Here is a 27,939-nt window from a genome sequence, read left to right as displayed (position 1 = left end):
CCCGCAACCTCATGATTCCTAGTCGAATTCGTCAACCACTGCACCATGATAGGAACTCCTTACTGCTTTTATACTACGTTTTTTCAGGGAGAAAAATGGCACAAGAGTCAATTGATAAAATAGGCATTTATTCTTAGGGCATGAAACCAAGAAATTCCCCAAACCAGCTTGGGACTGGGAGAAAACTGCTGCTCCTCCATCAGAGGGGAACAGGGCCTCAGCACTTTCCCACATTCCAGCCATGCAGAGAGGATCGGGGGCAGAGCTCCTGCATGGGCTCCGGGCTGTGGGCCTCGGGTCAGTCCGACCTGCCCACTGGTCAGTGTGGGTCCAGGTCAATGTGTCCTATGTCCCAAGGAGCTAGAGGGTCAGGAGAGGCGGCAGAGGAAGTCGTGCAGAGGCAGGGCCAGGAGCCCTGAGAGCGAGATCCCCAAGGTGTCGGAGATACAGGCGGTTGCCATGGCAAATTCCCGATGCTCATCACTGGTCTGAGGAGGGTGGGGAGCAGGAGTGAGGCTTCAGTGCTACACAACCCACACCCCGGCCTGGGACTCTCCCAGGGAGGCCACCCACCCACAGCCCTGGCCCGTTCAGTACCGACCTCCAGGGCAATATTGTGAAAGGTGTTCACGTAGGCCGCTCCTCCCAGGAGCCCCTCATACAGAATGATCAGGAAGACGAGGTAGATGCTGGGCAGGAAGCTCAGCCACACGTCCGCCAGCAGGAAGGCCAGGTTGAGGCACTGTGGGTGCACGTGGGGGAATGGGGAGGGTTGGGGGGGTGGGGGATGGGAGGTGGGTCCACCTGGGACCAGAGGCACACAGGAAGCCATCCCGTCCTATGGCCCTGGTCCTAGTTTTTTTTGTTCTTTTTTTTTTGCTTTTTAGGGCTGCACCTGTGGCACATGGAGATTCCCAGGCTAGAGGTTGGATCAGAGCAGCAGCTGTCGGCCTACACCACAGCCACAGCAACGCCAGATCCGAGCCTCGTCTGTGACCCACACCAAAGCTCATGGCGACACCAGATCCTGAACCCACTGAGCAACCTCATGGTTCCTAGTCAGATTCGTTTCTGCTGGGCCACAACGGGAAATCCCTGAAGGTTTATTTATTTATTTATTTATTTTGCTTTTTAGGGCTGCACCCTTGGCATATGGAGGGTCCCAGGCTAGGGGTTGGATCAGAGCTGCAGCTGCCGGCCTACACCACAGCCACAGCCACACAGGATCCGAGCCAAGTCTATGACCTATACCACAGCTCATGGCAACGTCAGATTCTTAACCCACTGAGCAAGGCCAGAGATCGAACCTGCAACCTCATGGTTCCTAGTTGGATTCATTTCTGCTGTGCCACAACGGGAACTCCTGAAGGTTTATTTTTTTTTAATTCTTTTTTTTTTATTTTTTTTTAATTTTTGTCTTTTTGTCTTTTTGTTGTTGTTGTTGTTGTTGTTGTTGTTGCTATTTCTTGGGCCGCTCCCGTGGCATATGGAGGTTCCCAGGCTAGGGGTTGAATCGGAGCTGTAGCCACCGGCCTACGCCAGAGCCACAGCAGCGCAGGATCCGAGCCACGTCTGCAACCTACACCACAGCTCACGGCAACGCCGGATCGTTAACCCACTGAGCAAGGGCAGGGACCGAACCCGCAACCTCATGGTTCCTAGTCGGATTCGTTAACCACTGCGCCACGACGGGAACTCCCTGAAGGTTTATTTTAAAGACTTTTTTTTTTTTTTCGTCTTTTTGCCTTTTCTAGGGCTGCTCCCTCCCTCGGCATATGGAGGTTCCCAGGCTAGGGATCAAATCAGAGCTGTAGACACCGGCCTACGCCAGAGCCTCAGCAACTCAGAATCTGAGTCGCATCTGCAACCTACACCACAGCTCCCAGCAACGCCAGATCCTCAACCCACTGAGCAAGGCCAGGGATCGAACCCACAACCTCGTGGTTCCTAGTCGGATTCGTTAACCACTGAGCCACGGGAACTCCTAAAGATGACTTTCAATACACCCTCCTGGTATATGGTGTGGCCATAAAAAAAAAATTTTTTTTTTGACTGCAGCATCTCAGTCACTGCAGAGGCTTGGGTGTAGCCAGTTAAAGGATCCGGCATTGCTGTAGCCATATGCCTTTGTTGCGGCCATTAAAAAAGACTAATTTGGAGATTGCCAAGGACTTGCTTGGTTTTTTTTTGTTTCCTTTTGGGGCATCCCATGTGGCATATGGAAGTCCCAGGCTAAGGGTCCAATTGGAGCTATAGCTGCTGCTCTATATCACAGCCAACTGGGGATCTGAGCCGCATCTGTGACCCACACCACAGTTCACAGCATCACCAGATCCTTAACCCACTGAGCGAGGTCAGGGATCAAACCCGCATCCTCCTGGTTACTAGTTGGGTTCGTTACCATTGAGCCACACTGGGAACTCCCAAGGACTTGCTTTAAAATATTTTTAGGTGTGACCCAGGACTCTGACATTTAGAAACAAATAAGAAAATATGAATGTTTAAAATCACGTTTTCTTTCCTTCCCCCCACTAAAATAGTGGAAAGTTTATCTTATTTTATTTTTTATTTAAAAAAATTTTATGGCTACACCTGCAGCATATGTAAGTTCCCAGGCCATGGACTGAATCTGAGCCGCAGCTGCGACTTACATAGCAGGTGCGGCCATGCTGGAACCACTGTGCTGGGCCAGGGATCAAATTGGTGCTGCCACAGAGATAAGATCAGTAATGTCTGTGCCACCACAAGTTTATTTTCATAGTCACCTTCGGTGGCTGAAGACATGTGACTTTGAAATATGAATGCTGGTTCCATAAAACTCGTTCTGTTAGGACTGCTGGAGGGAAAGGTGTCTTTGTTCATTCTGACTTTTGCCACGAATTTGCTCACCAGGCTTGAGCTAAATAACCTGTTCACTACAACATCGCTGATTCTATTGTAATTAACCATCCAGGATAAAAGAACTGGACATTTCCTTATCATTGGAAATGTTATCTGAAAGCCTGTCTCTCTGCATGGCTTGGGCAAATAACCATTAAGTGTTCCAAGTGATTAAAGCACAATATAAAATCTTGTTCTTTCATTCTCCCTATCTCTATGTCTCACAACCACTTCGGGGGTTTTTCGTTTTTCGATTTTTTTTTTCTTTCTAGGGCCACTCCTGGGACATATGGAAATTCCCAGCCTAGGGGTGGAATCCGAGCTGCAGCTGCCAGCCTACGCCACCGTCGCAGCCACACAGGATCTAAGCCACATCTGGGACCTACGCTGCAGCTTGTGGCAATACCGGAGCCTTAACCCACTGAGCGAGGCCAGGAATTGAGTCCGAGTCCTCGTGGATACCAGTTGGGTTCTTAACCCACTGAGCCACAATGGAAACTCCTAGGCTGGGTTTGTAGAGGAGGAAAATGAGGTTCAGATTAGTTTAGGCGCCTGCCCAAAATCACATGGCTACCGAGTACAGAAGCTGGGATTTGGGTCCAGGTTTGCCTGGCTCCTGCCACATTTTATACACATCCCGGCTGGCTTTTGTTCCCTGTGCTTAGAATATGAGGGTGTGCAAAAAATACCCCCTGCTGAGGGAGGGGAGCATGGGGTTGGGGGAAGCTGGGAGCCAAGGTAGGTCTAGGAGCTGGGGGGGGGTGGGCACAGTCAGTACCTGTAGCAAGGCCAGGGCCCATGTGTGGTGGATGTGACAGCAGCGGAGAGAGGAGCGGGAGGCAAAGACGCCAGCCTGGTATAGCATCTGGTACCTTCGATGAGGCAGGGAGTGGGAGGAAGTGCTTCCAGAGCCTACTTGGCAGGGCAGCTCCAGAGCAGGGCAGCCGCTCCCAACCCCAGTGCTGATCATCAAGGGGAGGCTCCCCCAGCCCACCGGCTGTTCCCCCCCCCCCCCGCCCTCCCTCTTCTCACCAGCGGTACTGTTGAGCATGACTCAGGAACGTGTTCCGGAAGAAGAGGAGTTCAAACTGCAGCAAAGACCAGATGGGGGACGGGGAGAAGGATGGGAATGTGGGGGTCCCCACCTCCATCACTGTTTCCACCCCCTCCCCGCAGCCCCTCACTCACAAGGCCCTGGTTGATGAAATACTCAGCAAAGTAAACCAGCACCAGGGGGACGATGTAATGCAGCAGGCCCTGGAAGGGTCAGGAGACGTGAGCAGGAGGCGGGGAGACAAACACTGGCCACAGGGGACACGCCCCCGCCACCACGGTCCGTACCTTGAACACAGTCCACCTTTCCTGAAGGGACAGGTGTGAGCCGGAGCCTGCAGGTGGGAGGGGAGGGCACAGGGAGAGAAGGGCAGGTGAAGTTGGCACATGACTCAGAAAAGGGGTGATGGTGTGCAAGAATCAGCCAACACAATAGTGTCAATGCACACAGGCCACTGGACTGTACTTAGAAGTGGGTACAGCTCCAATTTGACCCCTAGCCTGGGAACCTCCATATGCCACAGGGGCGGCCCTAAAAAGATAAATTAAAAAAAAAAAAAAAAAGGAACTAGATAAGACTTCTTTTTTTTGTTTTTTTTTTTTAAGAGCTGCACTTGTGGCATATGGACGTTTCCAGGCTAGGATCCTATGTTGCTGTGCCGGCCTACACCACAGCCACAGCAACACAGGATCTGAGCCGCATCTGCGACTTACACCACAACTCACAGCAACACCAGATCCTTAACCCACTGATCGAGGCCAGGGATCGAACCTGAGTCTTCACGATTCCTAGTCAGATTCGTTTGTGCTGCGCCACAATGCAGGTGAGACTTCTTCATGGCTCTTGACCGTGGCAGAATATTCTCCACTCTAGCCGCACTGGGCCCTCCTTTCTGTTTTTTGAATATTCAAGCTCATTCTTGCCACAGGGTCTTAGCACTTGCTGTTCCCCTGCCTGGAACCTGTTCTCCCCGATGCCTACAGGGCTGACTCCTTGTCATTCATGTTTCAGCCCAATGACCCATCCTCAAAAAAGGCCCTCACTGACCACTTTCTCTAGAACCCCTCTCCTTCCCCGCAGCTGCCATTCCCCGGGGCGTTGCTGTGCTATATTCCTCTACTACTTGGCAACGTGTGAAACAACACGTTTCCAATTTGGCTGTTTGTTTTATAAGTGAGCCTCATTTCCTTATCTGAGTCACCACCCCACCCCAGTGATCAGAATGTGCCTGGTAGCCATAAGTACACAATGATTCTTTCTTTTTTTTCTCTTTCCTTCTTAGGGCCGCACCTGGGGCATATGGAAGTTCCAGGGCCAGGGTTCAAATCAGAGCTGCAGCTGCTGGTCTAGGCCACAGTCACAGCCCTGCCAGATCCAAGCTGCATCCTCGAACTATGCAGTCCTGGCAACGCCAGATCCTTAACTCACGGAGCAAAGCCAGGGATCGAACCCACATCACATCACAGAGACAATGTGCTTAAATGGCTGAGCCAGAAATGGGACATCCTTGCGAGTTCCCGTCGTGGCTCACTGCTTAATAAATCCGACTAGGAACCGTGAGGTTGCGGGTTCGATCCCTGGCCTCGCTCAGTGGGTTAAGGATCTGGCGTTGCCGTGAGCTGTGGTGTAAGTCGCAGATGCGGCTCGGATCTGGCGTGGCTGTGGCTGTGGTGTAGGCCGGCAGCTACAGCTCCAATTGGACCCCTAGCCTGGGAACCTCCATGTGCTGTGGGAGTGGCCCTAGAAAAGGCGAAAAGACAAAAAAAAAAAAAAAATGGGACCTCCCCAATGAGTATTTCTTGAACAGATGAGTGCGATTGGCTCTTGCCATAGCCGGCACACCCATCCACTTCCCCTCCCCTGTCCACCGTAGAGAGAGAAATACTGAAAGGCAGAGAGAGAAAGAGACGGTGACAGCTGGAAGGGGCTCCTGTGTCTCCTACCTGGCTTCAACTCGGGGGCCTCGCTATTTATCAGGGGCTGCCGGGCTGCTGTCTCTGCCTCCTCTTCCCCTCCAGGGTCCTGGGACCCAGGAGACGTGAGCAACAGGAAATAGCTAGGATCGGGCAGAAAGAAGATCACACTGAAAAGCCTCTGTCGGGCTGGAAAGGTAGCCCCTCTCGTTCTGACTCTCCTTCAAGGCACCCCCAACCAGAGCCAGAGACCTCCGACTGTGCAGAAACGCTTCTTTCTCTGGAGCTAAAATGTACCTCTTGGGAACTCTGTCTAGTCACTTATGATGGAACACGTAATGCGAGAAAAAAGAATGTATACATGTATGTGTAACTGGGCCACCATGCTATACAGTAGAAAAAAATATATATATAAATAAACTAAAAAAAAAAAAAAGAAAAGAAATGTAGGTGTTCCCATCATGGCGCAGTAGTTAACGAACCTGACTAGGAACCATGAGGTTGCGGGTTCGATCCCTGGCCTTGCTCAGTGGGTTAAGGATCTGACGTTGCCATGAGCTGTGGTGTAGGTCGCAGACACAGCTCAGATCCTGTGTTGTTGTGGCTGTGGCGTAGGCTGGCAGCTGCAGCTCCGATTAGACCCCTAACCTGGGAACCTCCATATCCCACGGGAAGAGGCCCTAGAAAAGGCAAAAAAAAAAAGACAAAAAAAAAAAAAAAAAGAAAAAAAGAAATGTACATCTTTGCTGGCTCTTTTTTTATTTTTATTTTTTTTCTTTTTCGCTCTGTGGCATATGGAGGTCCAGGGATCAGATCCAAGCCACAGTCGTGACCTATAACGCAGTTGTAGCCATGCTGGATCCTTTAACCCACTGCTCCAGGATAGGGATCGAACCTCCATCCTGGCACTGCAGAGACACCACTGATCCCATTATGTCATAGTGGGAACTCTGTTCCTTGTTGGTTCTAATCCATGGGGCTTCATTTTGACTCCTGGCTCACACCAAAAGAGTCAACTCTGTTTTCTCGTCATTGTTATTCTTTTTTTTTTTTTTTTTTTTTTTTTTGTCTTTTTACCTTTTTTTTTCTAGGGCCGCTTTTGCGGCATATGGAGGTTACCAGGCTAGGGGTCTAATTGGAGCTGTAGCCGCCAGCCTGAGCCAGAGCCACAGCAACGAGGGGTCCAAGCTGCATCTGCGACCTACACCACAGCTCACGGCAACGCCAGATCCTTAACCCACAGAGCAAGGCCGAGGATCGAACCCGCAACCTCATGGTTCCTAATCGGATTCGTTAACCACTGAGCCACAACAGGAACTCCTGTCATTGTTATTCTAATAATCGCTCTAGCTACCATTTATTATGTGTTCCTCCTGTGCTAAGCCAGAACTTTCCAAAATTCAATCATTTATATTTTACCTTCATGATATTTGCCATATCTACATTCCTCCTGCATATATTATTTTTTACTAAAAAATTTCCTTTCAACTGATTCACTTTTTTCTACAAGGCCTGGCCCTAAACAATAATCTATGAAATGACCATTTGATAGACCAATTAAAATTTCTTCCTAACAGGAGTTCCTGTCATGGTGCAGTGGAAACGAGTCTGACTAGGAACCATGAGGTTGTAGGTTCGATCCCTGGCCTTGCTCCGTTGGTTAAGGATCCGGCGTTGCCGTGAGCTGTGGTGTAGGTCGCAGATGTGGCTCAGATCCTGTGTGGCTGCGGTGTAGGCTGGCCACTGCAGCTCTGATTAGACCCCTAGCCTGGGAACCACCAAAAGCTGCAGATGAGGTCCTAAAAAGAAAAAAAAGACCAAAAAAAAAAAAAAAGTTCTTCCTAACACACATGAAAATATGCACAAAATGAACAAAGTCCGCCCTTGCCCCCTTAAATCACTGTGGGAGCCACACTATACTCAACGTTTCACATGTGTCACCACATGGAGAAGGAAGCAAGGAAAGTTACCCCCATCTGAAATGTGGTCAGAGAGGTAAAGTAACTTGTCCCATACAACACAGCCAACAAGGGGTGGCTCCAGAACTCAAACAGGCCTATCAGAGCCTAGAACCCATATTTCCTCCTAACACGGCTGTAGGGATCTGAAGACTGGAATCATGATCAAGTTGCCCCTCCTCAAGTTCCTCTTCCCGGAGTTCCCTCCATGGCGCAGTGGTTAACCAACCCGACTAGGATCCATGAGGATGCGGGTTCGATCCCTGGCCTCACTCAGTGGGTTAAGGATCTGGTGTTGCCGTGATCGGTGGTGTAGGTTGCAGATGCAGCTACAGCTCCAATTCTACCTCTAGCCTAGGAACTCCCCTATGCTGTGGGTGCGGCCCTAAAAAGCAAAAAAAAAAAAAAAAAAAAAAAAAACCTCTTCCTCTGGGCCCAAGGCCACTTACCTGGCTAGCATCAGGGCGGGGATACCCAGCATGGACAGCAAGGTGTGCTGGGGGGAGAGGCCGGCCTGGGTGAGGCCCAGGTAGGACAATGCCCCCAGTAGCCCGGCTCCCCCAGTACCCGAGGACCACCAGGAGATCACGGTCCTGAGAAGGAGAACACAGCAGCACTAAGAAGGACCAAAGCCAGCAGTGGGACCCCCTCCCCGCACTCCTTGCCTGCTTACCTGGGGTAGAAGGAGGTGAGGGAGAGGAAGGTGACCTCCCCCAGACCTGAAGAGATGCTAGCCAAGACCACACCTGGGAAAGGACAGACACGGCTATGGCCACACCAGCCTTTCCCCGACAGCCCCAATCCCTTAAGGTGTCTGGCCACAGCCTCTTCTGCATCCTCTGCATTCACACGGAGGAGCTAAAAACAGATCCCCTGGGAGTTCCCGTCGTGGCTCAGTGGAAATGAATCTGACTAGGATCCATGAGGACACACGTTCGATCCCTGGCATTGCTCAGTGGGTTAAGGATACAGTGTTGCTGTGAGCTGTGGTGTAGGGCACAGATGCAGCTGGGATCTGGCATTGCTGTGGCTGTGGCGTAGGCCTGCGGCTATAGCTCCAGTGCAACCCCTAGCCTGGGAACCTCCACATGCTGTGGGTGTGGCCCTAAAAAGACAAAAAACAAAACAAAACAAAACCAGATCCCCAAACAGGCTGGGCTCCAGATCTAAAGTAGAACCAACCCCCTCCTCTACATGTCTGCCAGAGGGGATGGTACCTCCGCCCACCCAGTTAGCAAACCAGGAACAAGAAGTCATCCTTGGAGTTCCCTTTGTGGCTCAGCAGTTAATGAACTCAACTAGGAGTCATGAGGATGTGGGTTCGATCCCTGGCCCTGTTGCCATGAGCTGTGTGGTGTAGGTTGCAGACGCAGCTCTCGCATCCCACGTGGCTGTGGCTGTGGTGTAGGCCGGCAGCTGTAGCTCTGATTCAAGCCCTAGCCTGGGAACCTCCATATGCTGCGCCTGCAGCCCTAAAAAGCAGAAGGAAAAAAAAAAAAAAAAAAAAAAAAAAAAAAAAAAAAAGGCATCCTCGATGCCTCCGCCACCTCCACCACGGAGTCTTGGTCATGGGGACTGTGCTCATCCCAATTTCCATCTAAGCCATCCACGTCCTCCCACCCCCGCCCCACCTACCGCTCCAAGTTGACCTCATCTCTTGTCTCCTATTGCAACAGTCCTAGCAGGCTTCTGAGGGTTACAGAAAAAATCCCTCTCCGCTGGGAAGTTGGGCAGACCCTCCCCACCAAGGCTCTGCTGTGATTCCTCGGGGCCTTCACCTGACACTCACCACACAGGCTGGTTGCCACCGAATGAGAGAAGGCGACCAAGATGAAGCTTCCAGCGGCACAGATCCCACTGGTGAGAACCCGGGGGCTGAAGGGAGATGTGGGGGTCGGGGTGGGGGGCGCAGATGGTCAGCGACCCTGCTGAGCTCCCAGCCCTCCCGCCAGCTCCTCTGCCTTGCCGATCGCCCCGCTCTCGGATCCCACCTGCCTTTCCTCCCACTCCCACCCCCACCCCCTCCCCAGACCTGTAGGGCAGCAGATGGAGGCCAAGAGGAGCCAGCAATTTGATGATGAGGGTGGGAAGGATGTCTGCCAGGAGCACCGCCTGGGACCAGAGAACACAGTGAGACCCCAGACCTTCCCAGGGACAAGCCTCCCAACTGAGTGGCCAGGGAAAGATAGAAGCCAGCCAGTTAAACCTGCTACAAATACAGGCTCTGCAGCCACACAGAACTGCGTCCAGTACCAGGTCTGCCACTCCTTAGCTCTGTGTCACGGTAGACACATTCTCTGAGCTTTGATTTCATTTGCAAAATGGGGACCATGACAGCACCTAGCTCACAGGTGGATCAAATAAGCTAATATCTGCTGCCCAGAGAAAGGGCTCAGCAGGGAGTTCCCATTGCGGCTCAGTGGTAATGGACTTGACTAGTGTACATGAGGATGCAGGTTCGATCCCTAGCCTTGCTCAGTGGGCCAAGTATTCGGCGTGGCCGTGAGCTACAGTGTAGGTTGCTGACGTGGCTCGGATCTGGCATGGCTGTGGCTGTGGCGTAGGCTGGGAGCTGCAGCTTCAGTTTAGAGCCTGAGAATGTCCATATGGCGAGGGTACAGCCCTAAAAAAAAAAAAAAGCAAGCAAGCATTCAGTAAATGGCCGCCTTCATTATTAAGAGTCAGGGCAGTACCAGCCGGGTGCTCAGGGGGTAGGGGTGGGGTCTACAGACCCAGAGTAAGGGTAAGGGGAGGACCAGATGGTACTTACAGCCGTGGAGACAGAGTTACAGTCAAATCGAGATGTGCTGTTATGAGGGGTGGGTGTTGGGTCTGGGTCCACCTGACGGGAGAGAAGAAAATCTTGCACCCAGGGAGGCAGGAGGGCAGACCAATAGGGCCTGACTCCATTCCCAGCTCTGCTCTAACTTGAAGGATGGGCTCAGGTTAGCAGTAGCTTCTTCTTCTTTTTTTTTTTCTTTTTAGGGCCACACCCGAGGCATATGGAAGTTCCGAGGCTAGGGATCGAATTGGAGCTGTAGCTGCTGGCCTACACCACAGCTCACAGTAACGCTGGATCCCCGACCCACTGAGTGAGGCCAGGGATTGAACCCGCATCCTCATGAATACTTGTCAGATTCTTTTCCACTGTGCCACAACGGGAACTCCAGCATTGGCTTCTTAAGACCTCAGTGTCTCTGGAGTTCCCATTGTGGCACAGTGGTTAACGAATCCAATGAGGAACCATGAGATTGCAGGTTCGATCCCTGGCTTCCATCAGTGGGGTAAAGGATCTGGCAGTGCTGTGAGCTGTGGTGTAGGCCGGCAGCTGCAGCTCCAAGTGGACCCCTAGCCTGAGAAACTCCATATGCTGCAAGTGTGGCCCTGAAAGAAAAAAAAAAAAAAAAAAAAAAAAAAGATGGCCCTGTAAATGGACTAGATTTGGGTAACACACTCAGGAACTTCAACTTAAATAATTTGAGTTTCTAGAAAATCTGATCTTGGACCAAATTCCCTGTTGGACCTGAAAGGTGGCAGCTGCTCCCCTTGGGTCTGCATCCTCCCGCTCATCAGATGAGAGGGTCTCAACCAGAGGTGAGTATACCCTCTAGGAAACATCTAGCAATGCCTGGAGACATTCTTGGCTGTTAGACAACTGGAGGGTGGCAGATTGGCTATTGGCATCCAGCAAGTAGAGGCCAGAGATGCTGCTAAACATCGTACAGCACACAGGAAAGTCCCACAACAAAGAACTGTCCAGCCCCAAATGTCAGCAGTGTAGGGGTTAAAAAACCAGGCCTTAGACCATAGTCCCATTCAGCCAACATTTGTTTGCACAGCTGCTACTAATTGATTCTTTTTTAAAATGATTTTTTTTTCATTATAGCTGGTTTACAGTGTTCTGTCAATTTTCTACCATACAGCAAGGTGACCCAGTTACACATACATACATACATTCTTTTTTTCTTACATTATCATTCTCCATCACAAGTGACTAGATATAGTTCCCAGTGCTACACAGCAGGATCTCATTGCTTATCCATTCCAAAGGCAATAGTTTGCATCCATTAACCCCAAATTCCCAGACCACGCCACTTCCTCCCCCTCCCCCTTGGCAACCACCCAATAGATTTTTTTTCCTTTTTTTTTTTTTTTTTTTTTTTTTGCTTTTTAGGGAACCTCCCCCCTCCTGCCCCATCCCCCGCCCGCTGCTGGCATAGGGAGGTTCCCAGGCTACAGGTGGAATTGGAGCTACAGCTGCCAGCCTACACCACAGCCATAGCAACGTGGGATCTGAGCCTTGTCTGTGACCTACACTGCAGCTCACAGCAACGCCAGATCCTTAACCTATTGAGCGAGGCCAGGGATCGAACCCGCAACCTCATGGTTCCTAGTCGGATTGTTTCCACTGCGCCACGATGGGAACTCCCCCCATTGATTCTCAAAGACCCTTCCTGCTCTGAGGTCTGGGACCTTCAGCCCTCTTGCCCCACCCCTTAGCCATCTCATTCTAAGAATTTTTTCCGGAGTTCCCGTTGTGGCGCAGTGGTTAACGAATCCGACTAGGAACCATGAGGTTGCGGGTTCGGTCCCTGCCCTTGCTCAGTGGGTTAACAATCCGGCGTTGCCGTGAGCTGTGGTGTAGGTTGCAGACGCGGCTCGGAACCCGCATTGCTGTGGCTCTGGCGTAGGCCGGTGGCTACAGCTCCGATTCAACCCCTAGCCTGGGAACCTCCATATGCCGCGGGAGCAGCCCAAGAAATAGCAACAACAACAAAAGACAAAAAGACAAAAAAAAAAAAAAAAAAAAGAATTTTTCCCTGGAATCTCTGCCCCAGGGTGAGTCCCTATCTTCCCAGAGGAACCAGACATGGTGGTAGTGGTGGCAGAAAGAGAGGGTCACTTACGTGGCTCTGGTTCCCAGGTGCTCTCTGGTGACTAAGGATGTCGTGGGCAGCACTGAGCATCACCACATAAGAGAAGTTGTTGCAGAGGCCCAGGAGCCTGGAGTGAGCAGGACAGATCCCACCCCCAAGTTTTCATAAGACATAACTGACATATTAGACCATAACCTTCTTTCAGGACTACAATCTATCCGCAGTTTTAGCACCAAACCTCCCCTTTCCCTGTACCTCCTTTTTTTCTATCACCAGACCCCCATCTCCATGTAGTGTGAGGGTCAGAAATACAGACTTTGGGACGACAAACTTGGGGTCACATCTAATCGCCAAGACTTTTCCCAGGAGGACGAGAAAGAAGGCATCTGGATGACTTTCTCCTCCAAGCTCCCCCCATGAGTCAGGTCCTAGGGTATTTCTCATCCACTGATCCACTGTCTCTGATTGTGGTACAACAGAAAGCTCCTGGGGAGCTTGAAACCCAAAGGATTATGCTCAGGTCCCACGCTGCCACTTCCTACTTGAGCGGCCTCAGTGTGCTGATGTGGAAAACAGGGATATAAATTTCTCTGTCTCAGGGAGTTCACATCAGTGGTTAATGAATCTGACTAGGAACCATGAGGTTGAGGGTTCGATCCCTGGCCTTGCTCAATGGGTTAAGGATCCGGCGTTGCCCTGAGCTGTGGTGTACGTTGCAGATGTGGCTCGGATCCCACATTGCTGTGGCTCTGGTGTAGGCCGGCAGCAATAGCCCCGATTAGACCCCTAGCCTGGGAATCTCCATATGCCGCAGGTGTGGCCCCAGAAAAGGCAAAAAGACAAAAAAAAAAAAAAAAAAAAAAAAAAGAGAGAGAAGAAAAGAAAAATTTCTCTTATCTCAGAGGGCTGCAGAGATCAAAATAAGATAATACCCTTTAAGATCCATGAAGGATCTTGTTTCCTTACTCTCATCTCTCAGAGCTGCCATCAGTGATGGGAAGGGAACTGGGCCCAGCACCAGGACGTCATGTGTCCTTTTCACAAGCCTTGGAAGTGGTACTGCTACTCTTCCCATTTTACTGATGAGAAACTGAGGCTCAAAGAGGGAGCCTCACTTCCAATCCAACCTACTACCCAAGTCTTTGATGTTTAGGTTCGTGCTAGAACTATTCCCAAGGCTCAGTATTTGAATGATTTTTAGGAGGTAGATGGGAGACATTTAAAAAATAGTGATGCAGGAGTTCCCACTGCGGTACAGTGGAAATGAATCTGACTAGTATCCATTGAGGATTCAGGTTCAATCCATGGCCTCACTCAGTGGGTTAAAGATCGGATGTTGCCATGAGCTATGGTGTAGACTGCCAGCTGTAGCTCTGATTGACCCTTAGCCTGGGAACTTCCATATGCCTCAGGTGCCGCCCTTAAAAAGAAAAATAGTGCTGCATTTATTTAAATGTGCATTAAGAAAATACTGGTTTTCCATCCAGAGTAGTGATCTAAAGTTTTCTTTTAAGGAATTCTCTGGTGGCTCACTGCATTAAAGATCCAGCAGTGTTGTCACTGCTATGGTAAAGGTTTGATCCCTGCTCTGGCAACTTCTGCATGCCACGTGTGCAGTCAAAAAGGAAAAAAAAAAACCAAACAAATGAGAACAAATACCCCCCAAACCAGTAATCTTAACATTTTCTTTTAGAAATAAACGTACTTTCAAATTTAAAGCCTGAGTTGGTTGAAGTAACCCTACAGATGATAGGAGGGTGTGGCCAAAAGGTGAAGGTGAAAAGTGAATGAGTGAAATTTGGGAGATTTACACACTGCCTCAGGGCCAACCAAATGGTTCAGCAAATATTTTGTGGATTCAGCTCCTTTTTCGAAGCTCCACTCTTTCTTCCCTCTTTCCTCTGGTCGCTTCCTTCTTCCCGCCCCACTTTTACTTCTGCTGCACTCTTCAGGCCACTCACCAGAAGCCCACCGCGTTCTTCCAATGGGCGCCCTGACGGTCCTGCAGAGGAGGCCGAGGTGCCGGGTCGGTCTCCTCCCCTGGAAGGGGGAGGAGAAGAGGGCATGACCCCCACCCCACTCTCAGGTGCACGGTGGCCCCACCGGTGTTCTCCTGGGGCCGACCAGCGCCCAAACCTGTCAGGTGGGTCGCGGAGACAGAGGTAGTCAATCCCATGAGGGTGGGCGGGAATACTCACCCTCCGAATCCGAAAGGCGCTGCCGCGAGCCCGCGCAGCCTCCCATGGCATCAAGTTGAGGTCCCCCGAAGGGTCCAGAGTCAGCGAGAGTTCAGAGTTGGCCCTGATGGGGCGGATGAGGGGCTGTGACAGGTGAGAAGGATCAACGCCCCACTGCCGGTCCCAGCTCCGGCTTCTCCGCTGCACTCGCGCCCGGCGAGCCACGGCCCTAACCCCGGGCTCCATCTCGCGCCCTCGAACGCCCCACCAAGACCCACCGGTCGGACTCTGCCTCCGCCCCGTCTAATGCAGGGGGCCCTGCAGCCTGTACCTTTAAGAGCAGCTAAACATTCAGCACCCAGGAACGGCGAGTCACGTGACAGCACCGGTGTGTTCCCTCATCACGTGCTTGAAGGACGGCCCCACTTCCGGGTCTTCTCCCTGTCTTCGCCTTAGACCTTCCCAGCTTCCGGGCGTGGGACAGAGAGAGACCGAGGGAACCCTGGAACCACTGCTTTAAAACTGGAGTGGGTAGGATCAACAAGAAGGGCCATGACGTTAGTTAGCGAGCGCCCAAGACCGTGACCGTATCGTGCCAGCACTAATAATGGCTGCGAACGGCTTCGGCTCCTTTTCATGGCCTGCAATTGCCAGAAACAGCCATGGCCACCCGGCTAGCTCGGACTGTTTCTGGCTGAGAACAAAGACGGCCAGCTTCAGGTCATTCTTATTTCTGTTGCCTTTAGATTGCTTTAGAAACTGAAAATAAAGATAACACCCACCTAAAAAGATTTCATGAATTATCTATTGGAGTATCCAAGGCGGTAAAGAGATCTCTTTTCTAAAATTATCTTAGAACCAAAGCAGTTCAGCCCTGGTTTTACAGATGAGAAAGCAAAAAGAGAAAGTCACTGATGATCATTCAATGTTAGATCTAAAGGTGACCTTAGAGACTCTTTCAGCAATAAGAAATAGAGCACCAGAGACAGGCTGAGCAGGCTGCTGGATTCCTGCCTGCATCAGAGGTGCTTAGACCCAATGATTCTAAGGCCCAGATTCTGACTCTGTCAGCTCATCTAGTTCCTCTAATTGGAAATTTGGAAAGGGAGGCTTAGGGAGGGGGCTGGAGGAAGAGGTGTAGATCGAGGTCACTTCACATAGTCCCAAATAAGGAGCGATTAGTCTCTTACCTTCCTCCAGGTGATAAAGCAGCATCCTGAATTTTCTTCATCACGTCCTTCCCCTGCCGATCTCTTCTGTGAGCTTCCAGCAGTTGGTGCTCACCTGTCCCAGCTCTTTCTCACCACCAGGGCCTCAGAGGGCTGTTTGAAATGTACCCACTTTGGTTTGCTTCCCAGATCACTCAACCAAAGACAAACGGGAACCTACTACCCATGCAGGGCTCTAGAAATTCAGCAACAGGTCATACATGACCTCCGCCTTTGAGGAACTCAGAGGAGGGTGGGAGGTAGACGTAAATAACCGCAATACAAAACTTAGCCAAGTGTTGTTTTGCAAGAATGACTACAGGTGAAGGAATAGTCATTGGAGTCACCAGTACAGCCCCTTCTTCCTCTTAGGGAAGAATTAATGACCCTGAAATGAGAAGCCAGAGCGCTTAGCAGCCCCCTCATCCCTCCTACTCCTTGTCCTCAAGCAAAACAGGAACCACAAACCCCAGCTTCCTCTCACAGAGAGGCTGTGGCTTTGGGGGGAGACGGAAATGGCTGAGGTGTAAATACAAGACCTGAGTCACTTGAGCTGCAATTGACAATGCCCCCTCCCCCTCCCCAATTCTAAGGTCTCCAGCTCCCACTTTTCCCTCTCAGTCCTCCTCCCTTGCCCTTTCCGCTCCACAGGTACCCTTGAGTCCCCTGTTTGATGTGCACCCATTTCCCAGCCTGGACTGGAAGCAGCTGTGGGCATTACGGAAAGTGGGCAGGGCTTGGGGTGGGGATGTGTGAGGGAGAGACAGGGGAAGAGGAAGTGTCTTGGGTCCTGGGGAAGCCTGGCTTGTCTTGGTGGGTGGGGACGGTCACTGTCAGCCTTCTGGACACACAGACAGAGACAGACAGGATGGATTTCCTCCGGCTACATCTCCCTGGGCTGCATCAGGCCTTGAGGGGGGCACTGGTGAGAGGGGCAAAGAGATGCCACAGACTTTCACCCTGCTTCCTGGGGACCTGCCTTCTTCTTCTCCTTTGAGCCTTTTCCCAGAGTCAAGGTTCCTGCCCCAGGGAACCCAATCTTCTCTGGATTTCAATCCCCCCATCTCTACAAACACATCCACATACCCTTAATCTAGGCCCTTTCCTACTTCTTCTGCAAATCCTGCCCTCCTTCTCGTAGATCCCAGAACGCCCTTCTCCTTATCCTGAGTTCCTCTGGCCCAAGGCTCCCAGGGAGAGGGCTGGGCCTCCCCTTAATGCCTTTGTTCCCACCCCTCTTTTCTTCTAGGATTCTTTCAGCACCTTTGTCTCCTACCTTCTAGGAGATGAAGTCCCCACAGCAGAGAGGAGGGAGGCATGGGCAGCGGAAGAACTGGGGGAAGTGGCTGCAGGAAGGCTGGGGAGGATGGTAGAGGAGGAAGCCCAGGAGGCCCTGGAGGGCCTTGGAGGCAGCCAAAGCAAGGGGGAGAGAGGGCTCAGAGGCACTGGAGAGGCTGGAAGATGCCCAGAGGGAAGCTCGGCTACCGAACAGACCTGGGGTGGGGGAGAAGGCAGCTCCCATGGGGCTCAAGCAGATAGGCAGGACACTGGGGCCTGGGAGGCAGCCAAGGCCACCAGATGCCAGGAGTTCAGTGTCCCCTTGGAGGCCAGAAAGAAGCCTGAGGCAGGTTCTGAGGCTGGTCGAGACAGGAGGAGCCAATCCCAGGAGAGCCAGAAGGCTGATGAGCAGGAAGTGAACAGAAAGGAGACACCGAGAACCTGGGAATGGGAGGAAGAGGAAGAGTTCAGAGCAGCAGAGCCAGGGGTGGCCAGAGGGGCGGAGTCAGAGTGGACCTGGCATAAGGAGCCTGAGGGGAAGGCCGGTGCTGATGGGCAAAAGGTGGCGGGGGATGACGATGGGTCAGAGCAGGTGGTCAAGGAGGCAGCTGCAGAGGAGGTCCGGGGGCCTGGGGACAGAGGGGCTGGAAGGGAAGAAGAGGTGGTTGTGGTGAGCGGTGGCCAAAGCACAAGGGCACAGGGGACACAGGAGGCAGGGGCAGAATCTGAGGATGGGGGAACCTCAGGCAGGGAGGAGCCTGGGACAATCTCAAGCAGAGAGGAGGCCGGAGCAACCTTGGGCAGAGAAGAGGCTGGGGAAACCTCGGGCAGAGAGGAGGCCGGGACAATCTCGGACAGAGAGGAGGCTGGGACAATCTCGGACAGAGAGGAGGCTGAGACAACCTCAGGCAGAGAGGAGGGCAGGACAATCTCGGGCAGGGAGGAGGCCGGGACAATCTCGGACAGAGAGGAGGCTGAGACAACCTCAGGCAGAGAGGAGGGCAGGACAATCTCGGACAGAGAGGAGGCTGAGACAACCTCAGGCAGAGAGGAGGGCAGGACAATCTCGGGCAGGGAGGAGGCCGGGACAATCTCGGACAGAGAGGAGGCCGGGACAATCTCGGACAGAGAGGAGGCTGAGACAACCTCAGGCAGAGAGGAGGGCAGGACAATCTTGGGCAGGGAGGAGGCCGAGACAATCTCGGGCAGAGAGGAGGCCAGGGCAATCTCGGGCAGAGAAGAGGCCAGGGCAGCTTCGGGCAGAGAGGAGGCTGGGACAATCTCGGACAGAGAGGAGGCTGAGACAACCTCCGGCAGAGAGGAAGCCAGTACAACCTCAGGCAGAGAGGAGACTGAGACAATCTCAGGCAGAGAAGAGGCCGGGGCAACCTCGGGCAGAGAGGAGGCTGGGACAATCTCGGGCAGGGAGGAGGCTGAGACAACCTCCGGCAGAGAGGAGGCCAGTACAACCTCAGGCAGAGAGGAGGCCGAGACAATCTTGGGCAGAGAAGAGGCCGGGGCAACCTCGGGCAGAGAGGAGGCTAGGACAATCTCGGACAGAGAGGAGGCTGAGACAATCTCGGGCAGGGAGGAGGCTGACCTTCTCGCAGTCAACGAGACAGAACATGGGGCATTCCCAGGAGAAAGGACCTCCATGGGGACTGGGAGAGCCTGGGCCCTAGAGGAGACCTGCAAGGGAGACCAGAGGTGGGAGGTGGATGAGCCCAGAGAGGCTGAGGTGAGCCTGTTCCCCGAACAGACACAGGCCCTGGGAACTGAGGGAGTGTTAGAAGCAGCTAGGGAGCAGAGAGCAGGGAGCGAGGGTGAGGAAGGCCAGGGGTCAGAGGGGCTGCTGGGGGAGGGCCTGGAGGTCCAGGCAGATCAAGCTGAGGAAGAAGCCCCAGGGAGGCAAGATGCAGAGACTGGGGCCTCTCAAGCCAGCCTCCAGGAGGTGGTGCAGGCAGAGGAAGCCAAGCAGCCTGAGGAAAGTTGCTGGGCCGCAGAGGCTGAGCTGCTCCAGGACGAAGTGGCAAAAGAGGCTGAAGGTGCAGCTGACTCGGAGAAAACCCCAGAGGCCAGGCCCCAGGAGTTCAGCAGGGAGAGGGGAGAGGAGGAGGCTCAGATGGGGGTAGAAGCACTGGAGGCAGAGTGGGGGGGCCTTGAGCACGAGGTCACAGAAAACCAAGAACCTGAGCTGGTAGGAGGTCCCCAGGCCCCAGGGGAGCAACCTGAGGGAGGGCAGGTGGGTCAGGAAGAGCTCTGGAGTATTCCAGCCCCGGGCAAGGAAGAGACAGAGAGGATCCTGGAGGAATATTCTAGGAATGCAGGGGATGTCGAGCCCAATAGCTCAGTGGTGGAAGCCTGGGGAAACAGCCAAAGAAGGGATGAGGAGAGAGGGAATTCCCAGGAGGAAGATGAGGATGCTGAGGATGGGATGGAGGAGGCTGTGGGAGGCCAGGCTGTGGCTGAGGCTGAAAGAGGCCGAGAATCTGCGCCACCAGACATCCTGGAGGCAGCCGAGGAGTGCGTGACAGCAAAGGAAGCCTGGCACGGAGCAGAGGAGGGCGAGGCCCTGGGAGCAGAGAACCAGGGGCTGGGTGGAGGGCATGGGCCAGCAGCAGGGACCAGCCCGTCCCCAGGAGAGTCAGATGCTGGAGATACCAGGGAGGGGGAGGGGGAGGCGGTCGTGCCCTGGGGGGCAGACAGAACATTCAGGAGTGGCTGGAGGCTCCAGGACAGCAAGGACACGGAGGCAAATTCTTTGGCTGCCCAGAATGTGGAGGACAGGGCCGCTTTGGATGGAAGAGCGCCTGGGGCTGGGGAAGGGCCTGAAAGAGAGGCCAGGGAAGCAGGTGGGAGAGGCTGGGACTCCGAAGGGAGAGCGGAATCTGGTGGAGGTGAAGAGCTGGTGGAGGCTGCAGAGGGTGAGAAGCGAGGCTGGCAGGAGTTTGGCCTGGAGGGCTCCGCAGAGAAGGGGGTGCCTGGCAGGGGTGGCCAAGTAGAGGCTTTTGAGGCCACGGAGGGCGAGCCTGACCGGGAGCAGGTGGAGCCTGGGGCGTTTGCAGTGGCAGAAGAAAGCTGTGGGCTGGTGGATGTTACTTCAGGCTTCCAGGCGTGGAGGGCAGAGGGCCTCCCAGGAGGCCAGATACTCTGGGAAGAAAAGGCTGGGGGCTGGCAAGTGAGGGAACAGGGGCCAGGTGGTGAGGGGCAGCCTGGGGACCAGCCCCCTGAGGGAGAGGCACAAAGACCTCTTGACATGGAGGATGTCCAAGACCAAAAGGCAGAGGCTGAGAATGATCCAGAAGGCCTGGAGGATATGCAAGTCCAAGAGGACCAGTGGACAAACCAGGACCTTGCAGAGGCCGAGCCTGGACCGTGTAGCGAGGCTGCAGGGAGCGCCGCAGGGGATGCTCACGGCACCTGGAGTGAGGTGAGGGCTCTGGGTAGCATCGAGGGCTGGACAGAGTAGAACCTCAAAGCCAGCCTCGTGGTACCTCTTTCTCTCTTTTTTTTTTTCCCACTTTTTTTTTTTTTTTTTTTTTTTTTGCGGGGTTGGGGGGGCACCCCTGCGGCATATGGAAGTTCCGAGGCTAGGAGTCAAATGGGAGCTGCAGCTGCTGGCCTACACCACAGGATAACAGTGTAGATGGGATCTGAGCCACAGCTGCAGCTAGGCTGCAGCTTGTGGGGATACTGGAGCCTTAACCCATTGAGCGAGGCAGGGATTGAACCTGCATCCTCATGGATACTAGTTGGGTACTTTTTTTTTTTTTTTTTTTTTTGTCTTTTTAGGGCTGCACTCGCAGCATATGGAGGTCACCAAGTTAGGGGTCTAATCAGAGCTGTAGCTGCCAGCCTACACCACAGCCACAATAACACTGGATCCAAGCCACGTCTGCGGTCTACACCATAGCTCATGGCAACGCCGGATCCTTAACCCACTGAGTGAGGCCAGGGATCGAACCCACCACCTCATGGTTCCTAGTCAGATTCATTTCTGCTGCACCACAACGGGAACTCCTACTAATTGGGTTCTTAACCCACTGAGCCACAATGGGAACTCCCCCCCCCAAGCGGCCCCCCCCGTGGTATCTCAAATGCTGTCTTCCCTGTAGGCCCGGCTCCCTGGGTCTCGCCTGGATGTCTCCATCCCGAGGAGCCGGGTCTTTCTCTCCCGAAGCGCCTCACAGCGCCGCTCCCGGCCCTCTTTCCGGCGGTCCCTGGCCCCCGAGCAGCAGGAGGAGCCTCCCAGCCCCCCACCAGAAGAGGAGCTGCCAGCCTCCGAGCAGAGACTTCTCCAGCCAGAGAACACCCCAGAGCCAAGCCCCCCAAGGTCCGAAGGGACCCCGTTGCCAGCTAGGAGAAGGCCCCTGGGACAGGGGTAAGCACAGGGTGAGGTGACAGGGCTGGGATGGGGGAGGCAGGTAGCCCCTGGAGACTAGCTCCCTCGGTTCATCTTCTACCCGCAGGTTTGGCCTCGGGCATCCCGGCATGATGCAGGAACTGCGGGCCAGGCTGGGCCAGCCAAAGACCCAGTGACCAGGACTTGAGACTCTGGGGGGGCCACACCCTGAGCAAGGCTCCAAAGGCTGTGTGGATCCCTGCTCAGCCTGGCTCCCTCTGCCATTTGTGATGCATCCTTCCCACCTTCTGGGCCTTAGTTTCTTGGCGTGGCCTCCACGGAGCAGAAAGAACCAGATCTCTTCAAAAACCATGAACGCAGGGAGTCTGACTCTCCAGTGCGGCTGATGGACCACGGCTCTGCCTGGAATCACCTCTCTCTGATGTCCTGCCTTGACCACCGCCCCCAGCCTGTGTCAGGGGCCTGGAGGGCTGAGAGGGGACGGAGACAGGTCCCCAGAGGAAGGGGTCAGGAAGCCCAGGGGAACGCCATTTGTAAGCAAAAGCTGATGGGAAGCCGACCAGCCGTCTTGAGCTTCCAAAGTGGGAGCTCAGACTTGGAAGTCTGCTGGTTACTATGGCAACCACCAGCTGAAGTAGCCAGAGTGGGGGGCAGGGGATGCAGGCCAGGAACCCCCCAAAAGTAGGAGCAGAGGAGTCCAGGGTGGTCAGAAGCTGCAGACATTCCAGGCCCCCATGGGTGTCAGGCACCCCTTCTCCAAAAAGAAGCCGAGGCAGAGAGAGGGTGAGAGTGCTTTATTAATGCACCCAGCATGGCTGCCTAGTCTGAGGATGACTAGCAGGCCCCCAAACAATAAATAAACCATCATTTCCCTGAACAATAAATAAATATCCAAGAAATAAATATCAGGCAAGGACTGGAGGGGCCTTACGTTATTGAGTGGCGTCTGGGGCGGGAGATCCAGGGAGTCCTGCCTTGTCTATGGCAGATGAGCTGGAAGGGGTCCTGGTGGCCCAGACTCCAGTCCTCGAGTGGGTGGAGGGAAGGTGCTGAGACGTCATTCCATCAGGGTGGGGAGCTGGGTGTTGGGAACCCCAAGGCCGGGGCTGGGTTCCCGGCCCGGGAGAGCAGCAGAAAGTCCCTCATGGCCCGAGACAAGACAAGTTCCAAGGAGCGTAGCAACTGGTAAGTGTAGAGGAGCCTCGGCCAGGACACCTGCGCTGCCGGCTTCGAGGGACCGCCCGGAGCCCCTGGGAGCATCTCCTTCCCTGCCTCGTTCTCCTCCTCCTCCTGACCAGGTAGGTTGAATCCAGCAGCCAGCACCTGTAAGGAGAGGCTCCTGGGTCAGAGAAAGGCCAGCCCGAGACCCCGAATGAGTCCTTGGTTCTTTTCTTTTCTTTCTTTCTTTTTTAATATGGAACACTTCCAGAATTCCCATCATGGCGCAGCTGAAACGAATCCAACTAGGAACCATGAGGTTGCGGGTTCGATCCCTGGCCTCGCTCGGTGGGTTACAGGGGGCCAGGCTAATCTTTTCTGCGTCATTCTAATTTTAGTATGTGTGTGGCCAAAGCCAGCACGCGTCCTTGTTTCTCTATGTGTCCTGTGCAGGATGACCTCAGAGACCACAAGCTCATGATTTTTCTGGACACCCCCTATTTCACATCTTTCATGAGGTCATCATTTCCTGTGAACTGACTGATTATCTTTTGATATTGTTGTTCAAGAAAATAGAAGTCTGGAGTTCCAGTGGTGGCTCAGCAGTCATGAACCCGACTAGTATCCTTGAGGACATGGGTTCAATCCCTGATCTCGCTCAGTGGGTGAAAGATCTGGCGTTGCCGTGAGCTGGGGTGTAGGTTGCAGCCGTGGCTCGGATCCCACATTGCTATGGCTCTGGCGTAGGCCAGTGGCTGCAGCTCCAATTTGACCCCTAATCTGGGAACATCCATATGCCACGGGTATGGCCCGAAAAAAAACAAAAAATGGAAGGAAATCGGAAGTCACAGAGCAAGGTGTCTGCTCACGCAGCTGGCTCTCTCTCATCCAGGATTGCCCTGGGGCTTTGCGGTCCCCAGAAGTTCCTCTCTTAAGTGTTGTCTTAGGACCAGAAATGGGCGGAAAGGTGACAGGGTTAGTTTTTACACTGCTTTTTTCTTTTTCTTTTTGTCTTTTTGCCTTTTCTAGGGCCGCTCCCGCAGCATATGGAGGTTCCCAGGCTAGGGGTCGAATCGGAGCTGTAGCCACTGGCCTATGCCGCAGCCACAACAAGGCCAGACTGAGCCGTGTCTGCAACCTACACCCCAGCTCACGGCAACGCCGGATCCTTAACCCACGGAGCAAGGCCAGGGATCGAACCCCCAACCTCATGGTTCCTAGTCAGATTCGTGAGCACTGAGCCACGACGGGAACTCCTACACTGCTTTCATTTTCTCTTCTCCTTTTATTAAGGATAAAATTCCAATTACCCTTGGAAATGTTCAGGAGGATCTGATGATATCAGAGGATGAGGGAGAAGGGAACCTACTTTGCTGTAGGGTCTGCCGATGCCAGGCACTGTCCTGGGTGCTTCAGAGCTGCTCTCTCATTTGAGACCAAGACCCCAAGAGAAGGCAGAGCTTTAGGGGGCAGAGCTTGGACCTGGTGCAGCTACACACACACACACACACACACACACGCACGCACGCACGCACGCACGCACGCGCAGGATCTGGAGCATCTCCTTCCAGACTACCTCTGGGCAGGGGGTGTTTTAAAAGGGAGCCAGTGAACCTCCGTATTGTGTGTTGGTCTCTGGGGGGTCGAGGAAGGGGGTGGACACTCTACCTGGAAGCGGAGATGCTGTTGCAAATCTCGGAGATCCAGCCTTATGGCCCACAGCTGCATCCTCTCTGAACTGGTCCAGAACCCCTGGCTCCCCAGCCCCCCCAACAGGGTATGGAAGGGGCGAAGTGTCATGGAGAGGAAGCAGAGTCGTTCTGGGTCCTGTGGAAGGGGAGAGAAGGCATCAGGAAAGGCCTGCAGGCCAAGGATGACCCAGCTCAAACCCAACCTCATCTCTATTTGGGTTCCGTCTCCAGCCCCGACTCCTGTCCTCATTCACCGCCATGTGTATTCTCATCCTGAGCCCCATCTCCATCCCTGCTTCCTTCCTATGCTCATCACCATCCCCATCTCCACCGCCTCTGGTCTCTAGCCTGTCTCCTTTCCCAACCTCATGTTCAGTCTCGGGCCCAGGCTCATCTCAATCCCCCAACCCCGCCTCCATGCTCCTGTCACTCTCCACACACAGCTGCAGGCCATTCCTTTCTCTACCAGCCCAGCCCATCTCCGTCTCCTCACTTGATTTCAGCCTGTCTCCCACTTCTTCCCCATCCGTATTCCCAATCCCAGTGCCACCCTTCTTCCACGTGTCCAGCCTCGTCGTCACCATCTCTCCATCCCGTCTCCAACTCTCTCCCACCCTCATTCCCTTCCCGTCCTCCCCAGCAATCCCCATCCTTTCTCTGCCCCCCACTTCATGTTCACCCTCACCCCAACCTTCTTCCCGTCCTTAGCCTAACCCTACTCTGACTCCTCCTACTGTGCCTCCTCCAGATTAATCTCTATCTCAGATCCCCTTCAATTCCCCACCCCACCTCTTCCCTTGCTCAGCTTCACGCTTACCCTCTTCCTAGAGCCATTTCTTTATTCCAACTTTTTTTTTTTTTTTTTTTTTTGCTTTTTTAGGGCCACACATGTGGCCTGTGGAGGTTCCCAGGCTAGGGGTCAAATCGGAGCTGTAGCTGCCGGCCTACATACACCACAGCCACAGCAACGCCGGGTCTGAGCTGTGTCTGCAACCTACACCACAGCTCATGGCAATGTTGGATCCTTAACCCACTGAGCGAGGCCAGGGATCGAACCCGCAACCTCATGGTTCCTAGTCGGATTTGTTTCTGCTGCGCCATGACGGAAACTCCCCAGCTTCATCTTTATATTCAATGACATCTCATCCAGATTCTATCCTTTAATTCATCCCCAAATCCATTTTCAATGCAATCCTCGAGTTTCTCTCCATCCACCCAGCCCAGCCGTATTCCCAGTTTGCCTGCCCCCTCCCTCCCAGCCCCCAACTCACAGAGAGGCCACGCCAAGCCTGGAAGTTCAGGGAAACGTTGGGGAGCTGCTCTCCTAGGGGCAGCAGGTCCAGGTTCACGCCTGGCAGGTGTGATTCAGCCTATGGGGCAAGGTCTGTTAGTGGAGGCCCGAGGAGATCGGGGAGGGGGGTCTTCCCAGCCCCCACAGCCAGCTGCATCGGGGAGACTCACAAAGTGGCGGGCCTGGACCCGAACCTCAGACAGCAGCTTCCTGGCGAGATGCAGGCTGACCTTGAACTCCCTCTGCAACTCCTGCAGGCTCAGGGGGGGCCTCCCTGGGGGCCTCGGGAATCCCCAGACACCAGCTCGAGCCAGGAGCATGGAAAGCAGCAAAAGGCTGAGCCCTAGAGAGATGGGCAAGGATGAGTTAGATGAGCGGAGGGCTTGAGAAGAACTCAGGAGGAGAAAGAAGGGACCGTGTCTCTTCTGAGCCTGTGCCACAGGCAAGCGCGTGTGTGTATCATCTCACTGACCCCTCAAAACCGCTCTGAGATGGAAGCTATGAAGGCCACCGTAAGTCACCTCTGTCCAAGGACAGGAAAATGCCCTTTCCCCAGGCGACACTGCGTTGCATGGAGGCCCCACTTTTGCAAACGGATCTCCAGCTGGATCTCCATCCCCACCAGCTCCCTCAGCTAACTCCCTTTTTCAGCGACTAAACAGCACGATTGTATGTGGCCGCAGGGTCGCTGTCATGCTCCCTATTTTGCAGATGGGGAAAGTGAGCTTCAGTGGGGTTGACCCGCCCAAGGTCACATAGCCAGAGGATGAAGGGACTGAGGACTGGATTCCAGATCTGCCCAAAGGCAGAGCCTGGGTGCTTCTGCCAGGGAACGCAGAGGAGGTCACCACCACCCCCCGGAGCAGGCACCGTCTGTTCTGCCAAGGAGTCCTCAGGCTTAGCCGGGCGGCTCTGATGGCCTGAACCAGGGCCTCGGGGGTGGACTGGTGATGCTAAAAGCTCTCTCCCAGGGAGTCAGGAGGACAGATTGGTCCAGCCTCCCCTGAGGCCCACGGGTCACTTTGCAGGGGGGGAGGGACAGGAGGGGCCAGGAAAGGAGAAGGAGGCCTGGCATGGGAGGCCGAACCTCTGGTTTTCATTTGGGTTCTTCCTTTGAGCAAGTCACCCCCTCTCCCCGTGCCTCAGTTTCCCATCTGTAAAATGGGGGAGTCAGATTAGCTGATTCCTGAAAGCGCTTCCTGCCCTGTCTTTCCTGGAAAGAGGGAAGAGAGGCAGTGTGGCTCTGGGAAGAGGGCCGTGTTTCTCTTTCAGGGAGAGGAAATCTAGCAATCACGGGGGGTTATGCAATTCTCCATGAAACACAAACCAAAACCAGCCCCGAAGTTCAAGTCTATTCCTGCTCACCCTCCTCTCCATGCCTCTAACCCTATGGCTTCTTGATCTCTCGCCCCGGGCTCTGCTGGAAATGACCCCTCCATAGACACTACGGGGAGCTTCTGGATGCTTCCAGCTCCCCGCCCCGCTCCATGGGCTACCAGACGTGGTGGGCCGTGTGTGCCACGGCTAGCATTCGGGTTCCCTGACTTGGGACCACTCTGGCACCCTGGAGACCGAAAGCAGTGTGGGGTTCTCCCTAGCTGTATGGGTGGGTACTGCCCTCCCCCTCCCCACCCTGCCCCCTACCCTGGGGGACGGTGTTCCCACCTCGAACCGAGCTGTACCATTTCCCTGCTTCCTGCCTGGGCTGTGGAGCCCCCGGACCCTTCTCTTGGCTTCTCTTTCCACCTCTGCAGGCAAGCCTGGGTCTTGCGCTCTGGACTTGGAAGGTTCCATCTCCACCCTCCAGCCCTCGGTCCCTACTCAGCCCCCTGCCATCCGCTCCTCCGCCCATAGCTCTGGTTCCAGCCTCTGAGCCCTTCAGTCACCAACCCCAGACTGGACCTCCTTCGAAGCTCCAAACTCCAGACTCTTGCCCCAGTTAAGCTCCTGACTCCTTGCCCCCAATGTCACCCCCTCGGGCCAGCTCCGCCTGCCCTGCTGTTCTTCCTCTGGCCGCCCTGTCTTCAGCCAAGTGGACTGGCCCCTGCTCATTCACTCCAAGGAAACTCCTCATTTATCTGCCTGGTCCCC

General features: G+C 54.0%; 3 protein-coding genes across 11 annotated transcripts in view; 1 reads left to right on the top strand and 2 right to left on the bottom strand.

Annotated features, from left to right (window-relative positions):
- Positions 108-16,840, bottom strand: CLN3 (ceroid-lipofuscinosis, neuronal 3). Of its 8 annotated transcripts, none has more exons than XM_021085543.1 (17): positions 16,050-16,840; positions 15,191-15,381; positions 14,881-14,983; positions 14,644-14,684; positions 12,713-12,809; positions 10,576-10,647; positions 9,838-9,917; positions 9,595-9,680; positions 8,479-8,551; positions 8,255-8,398; positions 5,878-5,990; positions 4,222-4,268; positions 4,069-4,137; positions 3,913-3,968; positions 3,659-3,752; positions 602-742; positions 108-488 (listed from the first exon to the last, which is right to left on the bottom strand). In XM_021085543.1, exons 3-17 carry the CDS (start codon positions 14,929-14,931, stop codon positions 369-371), a joined length of 1,284 nt encoding a protein of 427 aa, XP_020941202.1. In that variant the 5' UTR covers positions 14,932-14,983; positions 15,191-15,381; positions 16,050-16,840; the 3' UTR covers positions 108-368.
- APOBR (apolipoprotein B receptor) lies at positions 16,715-22,616 on the top strand. The gene is made up of 4 exons (XM_021088037.1): positions 16,715-16,992; positions 17,317-20,775; positions 21,461-21,726; positions 21,815-22,616. Exons 1-4 carry the CDS (start codon positions 16,741-16,743, stop codon positions 21,882-21,884), a joined length of 4,047 nt encoding a protein of 1,348 aa, XP_020943696.1. The 5' UTR covers positions 16,715-16,740; the 3' UTR covers positions 21,885-22,616.
- The window catches only part of IL27 (interleukin 27), a 5,955-nt gene continuing 503 nt past the window's right edge, over positions 22,488-27,939 (bottom strand). Inside the window, exons 2-5 of one of the 2 annotated variants that reach the window (XM_021085893.1) lie at positions 26,043-26,191; positions 25,829-25,927; positions 24,535-24,693; positions 22,488-23,031 (exon numbers count right to left, since the gene is read on the bottom strand). In XM_021085893.1, the coding sequence (XP_020941552.1) occupies positions 22,774-23,031; positions 24,535-24,693; positions 25,829-25,927; positions 26,043-26,191 (665 nt within the window). In that variant the 3' untranslated portion in view covers positions 22,488-22,773. 2 annotated transcript variants of the gene reach the window in all.

The sequence above is a fragment of the Sus scrofa genome, chromosome 3, assembly GCF_000003025.6.
Source record: "Sus scrofa isolate TJ Tabasco breed Duroc chromosome 3, Sscrofa11.1, whole genome shotgun sequence".
Classification (NCBI taxonomy): domain Eukaryota; kingdom Metazoa; phylum Chordata; class Mammalia; order Artiodactyla; family Suidae; genus Sus; species Sus scrofa.
The sequence above is the reverse complement of the archived record's forward strand: the minus strand, read 5'-3'. Positions and strand labels throughout refer to the sequence as shown.